General features: G+C 46.7%; 1 protein-coding gene across 4 annotated transcripts in view; it reads right to left on the reverse strand.

Annotated features, from left to right (window-relative positions):
• The window catches only part of MGMT (O-6-methylguanine-DNA methyltransferase), a 777,690-nt gene that overhangs the window by 721,237 nt on the left and 41,348 nt on the right, over positions 1 to 15,105 (reverse strand). The window contains exon 1 of one of the 4 annotated variants that reach the window (XM_063962212.1): positions 12,265 to 12,332. The exons of the other annotated variants lie outside the window; for them this stretch is intronic. Coding sequence (XP_063818282.1) covers positions 12,265 to 12,282 — 18 coding nt within the window. The 5' untranslated portion in view covers positions 12,283 to 12,332. Of the gene's footprint in view, positions 1 to 12,264; positions 12,333 to 15,105 lie in introns of those variants that run through there. 4 annotated transcript variants of the gene reach the window in all.

The raw sequence follows: 15,105 nt of genomic DNA on the forward strand, positions 1-15,105 counted from the left end.
CGTCAGACATCCGCCCTCCGTTCGCCTGGACACGCCTGGGTTCTCCTTACCTCTCCCTGAAAACGGCTCCAAGCGGTGAGTTGCCGCCCCGGAACGCCTTCCTGTAGTCAATCTTCTTGCGGTCGCCGCTGTGAACGCTTTCTTCGATGTCAGCATCGTTGCCCAGCGATGGCCATCACCGGGCAACGACGCGCATGTGCAGTAGTGTTCGGGCTTCTCTCCATGTTTTGATAATTTTCGCCCACAGAGAAAAGGAGAGGAAAGGGTAGAGATCATGGGAGTAAAGCACATATATAGGGTAGAGAAAAGGGGCAAGGAGTCACAGAGAAGGGGCGGAGTCTTGGCCAGGAGAGAAGGAAGTAGAGACAATCTCCCCACAACTTATCAGGGGCAGTGTCGGCCACGATGAAGGCAGCTGCGCAACCTAGGAGACAAAAAAAAATCAACAACCTTCCTTTGGGTCCAGGAGACCTCTTGTGAGGGGGGCCCTGGGACTCCTGCAACCCCCTACCTTAATCGGTCTATATCCAGCATGTGGGAGGGGGACACACAACTGTAATACTTAAGGCAGTGGTTTCCAAACTGGGTGCCGTGGCATTCTGGGGTGCCTTGGGGCACTGGCACCTCGGGTTGGTGGTTCAGGACCAATTCAAATTTTTTTATGGTCAATGTAATAGGCAAAACCAGTGTTGGTGGCTTCCAATCATAAAATATGTGGCCAAACAGAAGTGAATCCTGTCCCTCACCACATACCTGAACCTAAGGATGATTTATAAACACAATTTACTTGATGTAATATTTTTGTCTGCATTTTGCAATAAGAAACTTTAGCCCTAGGGGCGCCGTGAAAAAAATTCTGATGCTCCAGGGCACCGTGACTCCAACAAGTTTGGGAACCACTAACTTAACAGGAGAAATAAGGTGTACCCCTTTAAATGAATCCATCGACAAGAGCCTAAACCCTCTGAAAATCATAAAGAATACAACGTCTAAGAACTCATTAACCAGCAAATACACCACAGGAGTCAATTTCGTTTTGAAGCCTTCTAAAAATATTACCATTATTTAGGCATTATCTTATTTTATGGCTAACTTTAAGATATCAGTGTAATTTTTTTTTCCTCCGCAGCCAAGAATAGATTTTTTTCTGAAATCTAAGAAACTAAAAGTTGCTAAGTTCATTCATAAATAATTAGAATTTTGGTTCATCAAAAACGATTCAATTCCCTGTCTGCTTAACAATTCCCCGCAGAATTTGAAAATAGCAATGTAAAACGGTAATTCAAATAAGCACGCCATAGCAGAAAACATTACCTTTACAATGTGTGATTGCTTCCTATTATAAGAACTTAATTTCAAACTCTGCTCTCCATTATAATGGTTTCTTTTTAAAATTTCAAAGAGTATTACATTAAAGCCGTACCTCACCTCCCAGCTATAATATCCGTCTCCCTTATTACAGTACTGCATTTCATAAATACTTCTCATTGACAAGCCAGCTAATTCAGGTTAATTTTATTGTGTTTTTGTGCGCCATCGCATTTGTGTGCAATTACCTCCAGGGTTTTATTGCAAAGCCAGAAAGTAATCGAAACAATTATTTGGGAAGAGGGGGGGTGGTGGGGGGCAAGGGGGATATGTTGGAGGGGGTAAGCTTATAAATTCTGTATCACCGTCTCTGGCGTTTTTGATAAAATAGCAGCTTTATCTGAGAAGGTGGCTGATATATCGGATAAATCATGCATCAGTCAAGTGTGGCTGACCCCCTGTGCATTGCACAATATAACAAGTGCTTCAAAAGAAACTTTCCGGGATCATCAATCATTCTTCATAATGTTACAGCAGCTATACCTAAAGAGTAGGAGATTGAAAATCTAAAAAAATAAAAAAAGGAAATATATAAAATAAATAGAAAAATAGACAATAGAGGGAAACCCATTAAATCTAGACTGTTTAACTCCTTCGCTGCCACTCACTCCAGTGGTCAGGAATCTATTTCTGCCTGCAAATTATTAATACCGGCAGTATTGCCGGGAAAAGACGGAGCTTGGGGAGGGGAACATTTACTAAGCAGTGATAAGAGCGGAGAAGTGAACCAGTGGAGAAGTTGCCCCATCAACCAATCAGCAGCTTGTATAATTTTATAGTATGCAAATTATAGATGTTACTTCAGTACCGACTGGTTGCCATGGGCAACTTCTCCACTGGCTCACTTCTCCGCTCTTATCACTGCTTAGTAAATGTCCCCCTAAGTGCAATGGATATCCCCTTTGCTTTAATCTGGCACCACTTTGATTTGTTCTATAAAATGCCTTGTGCCTCTTTAGCATTTTAAATAGTACAGTACATCATAGTGCTGCCAGATTAAGGAACTACAAGGCATTCTATATAGTAGACCATAGTATTGCCAGATTAAAAGGAAAATGATGAAGTACTCATTACCTTTATGTGCCTCATTACCTTTATGTGCCCGCTGCTGGTTTGTGCCCTCCAGAGTGATTAAAAGGGGGGTGTTGTGAGGCCACAACCCCCTCAGTAAGAGGCCACACCCCTTTCTGTGGGCGCACAATGCCCTAAAAAATTCCTAGAGTGCACACTAGAACAGTTATTGGGTGTCAAATTAAAACATTGAAATAGTAATAAAATTCTTAGTAGTCGGTCATAAGATTCCTCGGTAAACGAGCCAGCAATAAGGTAAAACGACGCTGGCAACAGTTACGGCCTATTTTATAACTGGCGATTTGCTGGGAAGTAACACAGAGCCGTCCTGCCTGCAATATTTCTGCGAGTAGATAATGCACCCAAGGTGATTGCGACATTAAGGTCAGGTACTAGTTCATATGGTCCCATTGCCCGAATGAAAGCAAAGATCAATGTGTACACCGTGTTGGTAAAATTTATATTTACAGACCAATAGATATTACATGGCATATCCGTACGGGATATAGTTACAGTGTCGGACTGGGGCATGTAGGGCCCCTGGGAGGAATGCAGTGGAAGGGGCCCATGTTTAGGGGTGTGGCCAGTCTGCACAGGGGGTGTGGCCTGCCACCACATTGGTTTGACTAACCATTAGAGAGTGAAAGGTCTGGGCCCCTTCATAAAGATATACAGTCAATGCAGCAATGCACTGTAGAAAATACACCACAGTGCAGTATAAGGTAACATATGTATAATGTATAATTCAAGTGCACAGTCTGGAACCTGATCCTTAGAGGAGGAGGTGGGCCCCCAGACAGTGGGGCCCACTGGTGGTTTCCCTTGTACCCCTATGTGCCAGAGTCCAAGCCTGTATAGTTATGGGACCGGCGGTCAGGAGAGCAGTGGTCACAATACCTCCCCCTGCATCCCGCACACTGACAATCCCGAGAGTGGGAATAGAACCTGTGGCGAGCGTAGCTTGCTACCGATCCTGCAGCGTGGCGACCGCAGCGGGCACGCAAGGGGCTCCGTTGCACCTGCCCCTCCGCCATTCTGCAGCCGGGATCCCGGCGTTGGGATGCTGACTGCCGGTATTCCGGCCGCCGGTAACACAAACCATTGAATTGCGTACAGTCTTGCATCTCCTGTACAGTAGTTGTGCATGCTTGGTTCCGAAGTACACAAACAGTGTTAACCAAGCAGGTCAAGTCTCGGCTGGGATTTACAATGATTTGCTTTGGGAGGCAAGATCAACTCAGACATAAAAACACAAAAGGGTAGGGCGGGCCCTGCTGAAGAAAGAGATAACATTATAGCTGGAGGACGGCACAGCTGAAGGTGGAGATGTGAGGGTGCACTTGTGTGGTTTTTACTTTATAGGAACATTTGTAAGAATCACGGGGAGTAATCACAAATCACGTAACCCCCTTCACTTGCCACTCAGGAGATCCTGGAGGCAAGGTACCAGAGGAAACCATGGTGTTGGTAGGATAGGGGGGAGAGACTGATCATGTGTGATAGGGAACTCCATAAAACGGAAGCGGTACAGGAAACATCTAGAGGGAGTGAGAAGGAGTTACAAGGATCAAAGACCATTTAAAGGAGGATTGAGCAGTGCGATATAAGTCAATATGCAACGGGGTGAGAGGGAGAAAAGAAGAGGCAAGGGAACAGGTCATGAGGCATGTTGTGGGGTTAGATACTTAATGTGGGTACACACTAGGCGACGTGCTCTATGAGCGATGTCGCCTACTGTTTCCCCCTCCCGGGCGGTTGGCGGCAGTGCATACACACAGATCGATATGACGACCATATCGCTCAGTGACGTCACACCGCGGCCGGGCCGTGCAGGCAGCTCTTGGGCAACAGTCCAAATTGAGATGCACGCACAGCCGACAGCAAGGGTCACTAACGACCTGCGGTGCCGCACATGGCTCGTTGTTGCTGGCATACACACTTGCCGAGAAAGTGAACAACGCCGCTCAGGAAGGGTGAAAATGAGCGACGTAGTTAATTTTCTCGGCAAGTGTATATGTTCCTTTACACAAGTGGCTTATGTTTTATTTATTTATTATAACTATATATATATTATTCAACGTCATTTAAAAAAATAAAGTGTTATAATAATATTTGTCAATTTCATAGCAGCACAATTGAAAGAGTCTGTTGAGCTCCCATTTCAATGCCAACTATATATTGGAACATACTGTACTGAAGAGCTACCGAAGGTGTAAGTGTTAAAATGTGACACAAGTGTAAGACACCTGCAACCTCTACAAAGTTAATTTGTATCTTAAAAATAGACGGAATCCAGCTTCTCCCCACAGAACGCCGCCAAGACGGAAAAAAAAAATTACACATTTAAAGTATTTTGTCAGGGACCTCAGATGGGAATTATTTTACGTAACATCTACCATATATTAAAACAATTTAATATACTAAGGCTCAAGAGGTTAGCAGCTGTGATGTGGTTACCTGTTCAAATTTATGTTTACTAAAATGCTATGTCCCTGGAGCGCTGGTATTAATAATCATGCAACAAAAATTATGTTTCCCACTTCCTGTCACCTGTGATAAGTAGCCATGAATTTGAAGAATATTTTATCTCAATTTAAAGAAGTTATAGATATCATCTCTCAACGTGGTTCCCTCAGAGGGCCACATAAATATTGGCTTCTAGATGAACTTTCAACACCAAACAACGACGACAGCAACAACCTTTCCTCTGATGTACAACAAAATTGCATGGCAAAGACATATAAAATAATTATTAGAATAACAATAATAAGGGTTTATTTAAAAAAGTATGATTAATGTACTGTACATTGAGTAGAAAGCATTCATTGACGTGTATATAATCGTGTATATAATAAACAAAGCATTCATTGACTGGCATCCATTGAGATCTAGGTATTAATGTACTGAAAGTGTGTATAATAATAATAATAATAAAGAAAAAGAAAAAGATGGAAAAGAAAAAGAACAACAACAACAAAAACAACAACAACAACAACAACGTTCCTACTAACATTTCAGAACAAAGGCAAATGGTTTTGTAAACATTAAAGTATACACATTGGTCGTTTTGGAGACTTACAAATAAATACACCCATTAAATAAGAATTTTAACATATGATTTTACTTTGTAAATGCGCAGCATATTTTCCATTTAGCAGAAACTATAGATATGTAATAGAAAAAGGTCCAGCGATGCTGGTTACCAGCTGTGTCAGAGCTAGTGCTATTTACACAGCAGCATCAATCATGTCTAGCGGAATCTTAACACCAACTGCTGGACACTGGGGAATACCAAATCTTGTTATGTGACCGCTCCTGTAAAGCGTTGCAGCGCACCTGGAAGGGACGGCATTACGTCGGAACTTACGTTCAAGAAAATTGGTCTAGGTGCCACGTTTAGTCTACGAATGAGCTTTGCCTCCAAAGAGAGGATAAACCATAAATGCAGTGAGTAGAAGATAAGCTCACAGTATCCCAAATGTCATACATACAACATATTAACGTTATCATTTCTACGTGTGTGTGTATATATATATATATATATGCGATGCTAACTGTACTCTTATGATTAGAAAAATGGCTGCGGACTTCAGAGCAGCCAATAGCCAAGCAATAATAGGATATTTATCACTATATAATATATATATATATATATATATATATATATATATATATATATATATATATATATAAGAATTTACTCACCAGTAATTCTATTTCTCGTAGTCAGTAGTGGATGCTGGGAACTCCGTAAGGACCATGGGGAATAGACGGGCTCCGCAGGAGACTGGGCACTCTAAGAAAGAATTAGGACTACTGGTGTGCACTGGCTCCTCCCTCTATGCTCCTCCTCCAGACCTCAGTTAGGGAAACTGTGCCCGGAAGAGCTGACACAATAAGGAAAGGATTTGGAATCCCGGGTAAGACTCATACCAGCCACACCAATCACACCGTACAACTCGTGATACTATACCCAGTTAACAGTATGAATAACAACTGAGCCTCTCAACAGATGGCTCATAACAATAACCCTTTAGTTAGGCAATAACTATATACAAGTATTGCAGACAATCCGTACTTGGGATGGGCGCCCAGCATCCACTACGGACTACGAGAAATAGAATTACCGGTGAGTAAATTCTTATTTTCTCTGACGTCCTAGTGGATGCTGGGAACTCCGTAAGGACCATGGGGATTATACCAAAGCTCCCAAACGGGCGGGAGAGTGCGGATGACTCTGCAGCACCGAATGAGCAAACTCAAGGTCCTCCTCAGCCAGGGTATCAAACTTGTAGAATTTTGCAAACGTGTTTGATCCCGACCAGGTAGCAGCTCGGCAAAGTTGTAAAGCCGAGACCCCTCGGGCAGCCGCCCAAGAAGAGCCCACCTTCCTCGTGGAATGGGCCTTTACTGATTTAGGATGCGGCAGTCCAGCCGCAGATTGTGCAAGTTGAATCGTGGAGCAGATCCAGCGAGCAATAGTCTGCTTAGAAGCAGAAGCACCCAGCTTGTTGGGTGCATGCAGGATAAACAGCGAGTCAGTCTTTCTGACTCTAGCCATCCTGGAAACATAGATTTTCAGGGCCCGGACTACGTCCAGCAACTTGGAGGCCTCCAAGTCCCGAGTAGCCGCAGGCACCACAATAGGTTGGTTCAAACTAAACGCTGATATCACCTTAGGGAGGAATTGGGGACGCGTCCTCAATTCTGCTCTGTCCATATGGAAGATCAGATAGGGGCTTTTACAGGACAAAGCCGCCAATTCTGACACCCGCCTAGCCGAAGCCAAGGCCAAAAGCATGACCACTTTCCACGTGAGATATTTTAATTCCACGGTCTGAAGTGGCTCAAACCAATGTGATTTTAGGAAATCCAACACAACGTTGAGATCCCAAGGTGCCACTGGGGGCACAAAAGGGGGCTGAATATGCAGCACTCCCTTAACAAACGTCTGAACTTCAGGCAGTGAAGCCAGTTCTTTTTGAAAGAAAATAGACAGTGCCGAAATCTGGACTTTAATGGAACCCAATTTTAGGCCCATAGTCACTCCTGACTGTAGGAAGTGCAGAAATCGACCCAGCTGAAATTCTTCTGTGGGGGCCTTCATAGCCTCACACCAAGCAACATATTTTCGCCATATGCGGTGATAATGCTTTGCTGTCACATCTTTCCTAGCTTTTATCAGCGTAGGAATGACTTCAACCGGAATGCCCTTTTCCATCAGGATCCGGCGTTCAACCGCCATGCCGTCAAACGCAGCCGCGGTAAGTCTTGGAACAGACAGGGCCCCTGCTGTAGCAGGTCCTGTCTGAGAGGCAGAGGCCAAGGGTCCTCTGAGATCATTTCTTGCAGTTCCGGGTACCAAGTCCTTCTTGGCCAATCCGGAACGATGAGTATAGTTCTTACTCCTCTCTTTCTTATTATCCTCAGCACCTTTGGTATGAGAGGAAGAGGAGGGAACACATAAACCGACTGGTACACCCACGGTGTCACTAGAGCGTCCACAGCTATCGCCTGAGGGTCCCTTGACCTGGCACAATATCTTTTTAGCTTTTTGTTTAGGCGGGACGCCATCATGTCCACCTGTGGCCTTTCCCAACGGTTTACAATCAGTAGGAAGACTTCTTGATGAAGTCCCCACTCTCCCGGGTGGAGGTCGTGCCTGCTGAGGAAGTCTGCTTCCCAGTTGTCCACTCCCGGAATGAACACTGCTGACAGTGCTATCACGTGATTTTCCGCCCATCGGAGAATCCTTGTGGCTTCTGCCATCGCCATCCTGCTTCTTGTGCCGCCCTGTCGGTTTACATGGGCGACCGCCGTGATGTTGTCTGACTGAATCAGCACCGGCTGGTTTTGAAGCAGGGGTCTTGCCTGACTTAGGGCATTGTAAATGGCCCTTAGTTCCAGAATATTTATGTGTAGGGAAGCCTCCTGACTCGACCATAGTCCTTGGAAGTTTCTTCCCTGCGTGACTGCCCCCCCAACCTCGGAGGCTTGCATCCGTGGTCACCAGGACCCAGTCCTGTATGCCGAATCTGCAGCCCTCTAATAGATGAGCACTCTGCAGCCACCACAGCAGAGACACCCTGGCCCTCGGGGACAGGGTGATCAGCCGATGCATCTGAAGATGCGATCCGGACCACTTGTCCAACAGATCCCACTGAAAGATCCTTGCATGGAACCTGCCGAATGGAATTGCTTCGTAAGAAGCTACCATCTTTCCCAGGACTCGCGTGCAGTGATGCACCGACACCTGTTTTGGTTTCAGGAGGTCTCTGACCAGAGATGACAACTCCTTGGCCTTCTCCTCCGGGAGAAACACCTTCCTCTGTTCTGTGTCCAGAATCATACCCAGGAACAGCAGACGCGTCGTAGGAACCAGCTGCGACTTTGGAATATTCAGAATCCAGCCGTGCTGTTGTAGCACTTCCTGAGATAGTGCTACTCCGACCAACAACTGCTCCCTGGACCTCGCCTTTATAAGGAGATCGTCCAAGTATGGGATAATTATAACTCCCTTCTTTCGAAGGAGTATCATCATTTCGCCCATTACCTTGGTAAATACCCTCGGTGCCGTGGACAGACCAAACGGCAACGTCTGGAATTGGTGATGGCAGTCTTGTACCACAAAACGGAGGTACACCTGGTGAGGTGGGTAAATGGGGACATGCAGGTACGCATCCTTGATGTCCAGTGATACCATGTAATCCCCTTCTTCCAGGCTTGCAATAACCGCCCTGGGCGATTCCATTTTGAACTTGAACCTTCTTATATAAGTGTTCAAGGATTTTAAATTTAGAATGGGTCTCACCGAACCGTCTGGTTTCGGTACCACAAACATTGTGGAATAGTAACCCCGTCCCTGTTGAAGGAGGGGAACTTTTATTATCACCTGCTGGAGGAACAGCTTGTGAATTGCAGCCAGCACTACCTCCCTGTCCGGGGGAGTAGCTGGCAAGGCTGATTTGAGGTAACGTCTCGAATTCCAGCTTGTATCCCTGAGATACCACTTGTAGAACCCAGGGATCCACCTGTGAGCGAACCCACCGGTCGCTGAAGTTCCGGAGACGGGCACCCACCGCACCTGGCTCCACCAGTGGAGCCCCAGCGTCATGCGGTGGATTTAGTGGAAGCAGGGGAGGATTTCTGTTCTTGGGAACTGGCTGTATGGTGCAGCTTTTTCCCTCTACCCCTGCCTCTGGGGAGAAAGGACGCGCCTTTAAACCGCTTGCCTTTCTGGGGTCGAAAGGACTGTACCTGATAATACGGTGCTTTCTTTGGCTGTGAAGGAACCTGGGGTAAAAATGTCGACTTCCCAGCTGTCGCTGTAGAAACGAGGTCCGAGAGACCATCCCCAAACAATTCCTCACCCTTGTAAGGCAAAACCTCCATGTGCCTTTTAGAATCCGCATCACCTGTCCACTGCTGAGTCCATAATACTCTCCTGGCAGAAATGGACATTGCATTTATTCTAGATGCCAGCCGGCAAATATCCCTCTTTGCATCCCTCATGTATAAGACTACATCTTTAATATGCTCTATGGTTAGCAATATAGTGTCCCTGTCAAGGGAATCAATATTATCAGATAGGGAATCAGACCACGCTGCTGCAGCACTGCACATCCATGCTGAAGCAATAGCAGGTCTCAGTATAGTACCTGAGTGTGTATATACAGACTTCAGGATAGCCTCCTGCTTTCTATCCGCAGGCTCCTTTAAGGCGGCCGTATCCTGAGACGGTAGTGCCACCTTTTTTGACAAGCGTGTGAGCGCTTTATCCACCCTCGGGGATGTCTCCCAACGTACCCTGTCCTCTGGCGGGAAAGGGTACGCCATTAGTAACTTTTTAGAAATCCCTAGTTTTTTATCAGGGGAAGCCCACGCTTCTTCACACATTTCATTTAACTCATCTGAAGGGGGAAAAACCACTGGTTGCTTTTTCTCCCCAAACATAATACCCTTTTTAGTGGTACTTGGGTTAATGTCAGAAATGTGCAACACATTTTTCATTGCCGTAATCATGCAACGGATAGCCCTAGTGGAATGTACATTAGTCTCGTCGTCGTCGACACTGGAGTCAGACTCCGTGTCGACATCTGTGTCTGCCATCTGAGGTAGCGGGCGTTTTTGAGCCCCTGATGGCCTTTGAGACGCCTGGGCAGGCACGGGCTGAGAAGCCGGCTGTCCCACGGCTGTTACGTCATCCAGCCTTTTATGTAAGGAGTTGACACTGTCGGTTAATACCTTCCACATATCCATCCACTCTGGTGTCGACCCCGCAGGGGGTGACATCACATTTATCGGCACCTGCTCCGCCTCCACATAAGCCTCCTCATCAAACATGTCGACACAGCCGTACCGACACACCACACACACACAGGGAATGCTCTGACTGAGGACAGGACCCCACAAAGTCCTTTGGGGAGACAGAGAGAGAGTATGCCAGCACACACCACAGCGCTATATAAACAGGGATTTACACTACACAAAGTGATTTTCCCTATAGCAGCTATAATACACAGTATTGCGCCTAAATTTAGTGCCCCCCCTCTCTTTTTTACCCTATTGAGCCTGGAAACTGCAGGGGAGAGCCTGGGGAGCGTCCTTCCAGCGGAGCTGTGAAGAGGAAATGGCGCCAGTGTGCTGAGGGAGATAGCCCCGCCCCTTTTTTGGCAGGCTTCTCCCGCTCTTTATATTAATATTATGGCAGGGGATTTTTACACATATATAGTTTATTAGACTATATTATGTGTTTTTTGCCATTTTAAGGTAATCTAATTGCAGCCCAGGGCGCCCCCCCCCCCAGCGCCCTGCACCCATCAGTGACCGGAGTATGTGGTGTGCATGGGGAGCAATGGCGCACAGCTGCAGTGCTGTGCGCTACCTTAATGAAGACCGGAGTCTTCAGCCGCCGATTTCCAGGACGTTCTTCTTGCTTCTGGCTCTGCAAGGGGGACGGCGGCGCGGCTCCGGGACCGGACGACCGAGGCTGGGCCTGTGTTCGATCCCTCTGGAGCTAATGGTGTCCAGTAGCCTAGAAGCCCAAGCTAGCTGCAAGCAGGTAGGTTCGCTTCTCTCCCCTAAGTCCCTCGTAGCAGTGAGTCTGTTGCCAGCAGATCTCACTGAAAATAAAAAACCTAATAAATACTTTCTTTACTAAGAGCTCAGGAGAGCCCCTAGTGTGCAACCAGCTCGAGCCGGGCACAGATTCTAACTGAGGTCTGGAGGAGGGGCATAGAGGGAGGAGCCAGTGCACACCAGTAGTCCTAATTCTTTCTTAGAGTGCCCAGTCTCCTGCGGAGCCCGTCTATTCCCCATGGTCCTTACGGAGTTCCCAGCATCCACTAGGACGTCAGAGAAATATATATATATATATATATATATATGTATATATATATATATATATATATATATATATATATATATAATAAAATATATATATATAGCAGATATAAAAGGCGGCACTCAGAGACTTGACTTGTGCAAAACAAACTTTTAGTGCAAAAACTGCAGGTTACAGCATCAACGTTTCGGGGCACGTAGCCCCTTCATCAGGATAGCACCCAAAGTGAACAGTTACCATAGTGTTCACTCTAGGCTGTTTTAGAAAAGCGCCGCGCCCTGCCCGTTTTTTAGCAGGCAAAACCCGCCCTGCCCCTTTTGCGGCGCCCTGCTAGAACAGCCGCCCGCTTCCTGCCCACCCAGCGTGTATAGATGTCGTGCGCCCGTTTCGGGCGCGCGCGCAAATGTGCCCCCGGAGTCCGGCGCCCTGCCCCTTTTCCCTCCTAGAGTGAACACTATACCAACATATATAGGTGCACTCACCCCTGTAGTCTCCCCCATGCTGGTCACCGCTGCTCACACGTCCCGGGCCCGGTTCTGTCCCCTGGGGCTGTCTACTTCCCCCGGAAGTGACGTCACGGGTCCCGGCTGTGTTGCCACGGTAACCCTGTGCAACAGACAAAACCCGTCATGGAGCCGGACTGCCTGGTATCACATCAGTGTGCTTGAATGAGAGCCAATAAAGTTTTACTCATTTCAATATTTTGATTACTCACAAAAGTGCCTAGTACATATTTACACATTACTTGGTGGATAAATAAAATGAAATAAAGTATAAATGTGCTTATATCTCTCCACACCACAGTGTTCTTATAAAACAGTCAATTAAAATATAAAAAAATCTCAAAATGCTACGTTGCTGTAAAAATGTGACCCTAAAAACACTGCACACATAAAAAAATAAGAATTTACTTACCGATAATTCTATTTCTCGGAGTCCGTAGTGGATGCTGGGGTTCCTGAAAGGACCATGGGGGAATAGCGGCTCCGCAGGAGACAGGGCACAAAAAGTAAAGCTTTAGGATCAGGTGGTGTGCACTGGCTCCTCCCCCTATGACCCTCCTCCAAGCCTCAGTTAGGATACTGTGCCCGGACGAGCGTACACAATAAGGAAGGATTTTGAATCCCGGGTAAGACTCATACCAGCCACACCAATCACACTGTACAACCTGTGATCTGAACCCAGTTAACAGTATGATAACAGCGGAGCCTCTGAAAAGATGCTCACAACAATAATAACCCGATTTTTGTAACTATGTACAAGTATTGCAGATAATCCGCACTTGGGATGGGCGCCCAGCATCCACTACGGACTCCGAGAAATAGAATTATCCGTAAGTAAATTCTTATTTTCTCTATCGTCCTAGTGGATGCTGGGGTTCCTGAAAGGACCATGGGGATAATACCAAAGCTCCCAAACGGGCGGGAGAGTGCGGATGACTCTGCAGCACCGAATGAGAGAACTCCAGGTCCTCCTTAGCCAGGGTATCAAATTTGTAGGATTTTACCAACGTGTTTGCCCCTGACTAAATAGCCGCTCGGCAAAGTTGTAAAGCCGAGACCCCTCGGGCAGCCGCCCAAGATAAGCCCACCTTCCTTGTGGAATGGGCATTTACATATTTTGGCTGTGGCAGGCCTGCCACAGAATGTGCAAGCTGAATTGTATTACACATCCAACTAGCAATAGTCTGCTTAGAAGCAAGAGCACCCAGTTTTTTGGGTGCATACAGGATAACAGCAAGTCAGTTTTCCTGACTCCAGCCGTCCTGGAACCTATATTTACAGGGCCCTGACAACATCTAGCAACCCGGAGTCCTCCAAGTCCCTAGTAGGCGCAAGGCACCAAAATAAGCTGGTTCAGGTGAAACACTGACACCACCTTAGGGAGAGAACTGGGGACGAGTCCGCAGCTCTGCCCTGTCCAAATGGACAACCAGATATGGGCTTTTTTGAGAAAAAAACCACCAATTTGACACTCGCCTGGTCCAGGCCAGGGCCAAGAGCATGGTCACTTTTCATGTGAGATGCTTCAAATCCACAGATTTGACTGGTTTTAAACCAATGTGATTTGAGGAATCCCAGAACTACGTTGAGATCCCACAGTGCCACTGGAGGCACAAAAGGGGGTTGTATATGCAATACTCCCTTGACAAACTTCTGGACTTCAGGAACTGAAGCCACTTCTTTCTGGAAGAAAATCGACAGGGCCGAAATTTGAACCTTAATGGACCCCAATTTGAGGCCCATAGACACTCCTGTTTGCAGGAAATGCAGGAATCGACCGAGTTGACATTTCTTCGTGGGGCCTTTCTGGCCTCACACCACGCAACATATTTTTGCCACATGTGGTGATAATGTTGTGCGGTCACCTCCTTTCTGGCTTTGACCAGGGTAGGAATGACCTCTTCCGGAATGCCTTTTTCCCTTAGGATCCGGCGTTCCACCGCCATGCCGTCAAACGCAGCTGCGGTAAGTCTTGGAACAGACATGGTACTTGCTGAAACAAGTCCCTTCTTAGCGGCAGAGGCCATAAGTCCTCTGTGAGCATCTCTTGAAGTTCCGGGTACCAAGTCCTTCTTGGCCAATCCGGAGCCATGAGTATAGTTCTTACTCCTCTACGTCTTATAAGTCTCAGTACCTTAGGTATGAGAAGCAGAGGATGGAACACATACACCGACTGGTACATCCATGGTGTTACCAGAACGTCCACAGCTATTGCCTGAGGGTCTCTTAACCTGGCGCAATACCTGTCCCGTTTTTTGTTCAGACGGGACGCCATCATGTCCACCTTTGGTATTTCCCAACGGTTTACAATCATGTGGAAAACTTCCCGATGAAGTTTCCATTCTGCCGGGTGGAGGTCGTGCCTGCTGAGGAAGTCTGCTTCCCAGTTTCCATTCCCGGAATGAAACACTGCTGACAGTGCTATCACATGATTTTCCGCCCAGCGAAAAGTCCTTGCAGTTTTTGCCATTGCCCTCCTGCTTCTTGTGCCGCCCTGTCTATTTACGTGGGCGACTGCCGTGATGTTTTTCCCACTGGATCAATACCGGCTGACCTTGAAGCAGAGGTCTTGCTAAGCTTAGAGTATTATAAATTTACCCTTAGCTCCAGTATATTTATGTGGAGAAAAGTCTCCAGACTTGATCACACTCCCTGGAAATTTTTTTTTTTTCTTGTGTGACTGCTCCCCAGCCTCTCGGGCTGGCCTCCGTGGTCACCAGCATCCAATCTCGGCCGGGCACAAAAATCTAACTGAGGCTTGGAGGAGGGTCATAGGGGGAGGAGCCAGTGCACACCACCTGATCCTAAAGCTTTACTTTT

Source organism: Pseudophryne corroboree, chromosome 3 (assembly GCF_028390025.1).
Source record: "Pseudophryne corroboree isolate aPseCor3 chromosome 3, aPseCor3.hap2, whole genome shotgun sequence".
NCBI lineage: Eukaryota > Metazoa > Chordata > Amphibia > Anura > Myobatrachidae > Pseudophryne > Pseudophryne corroboree.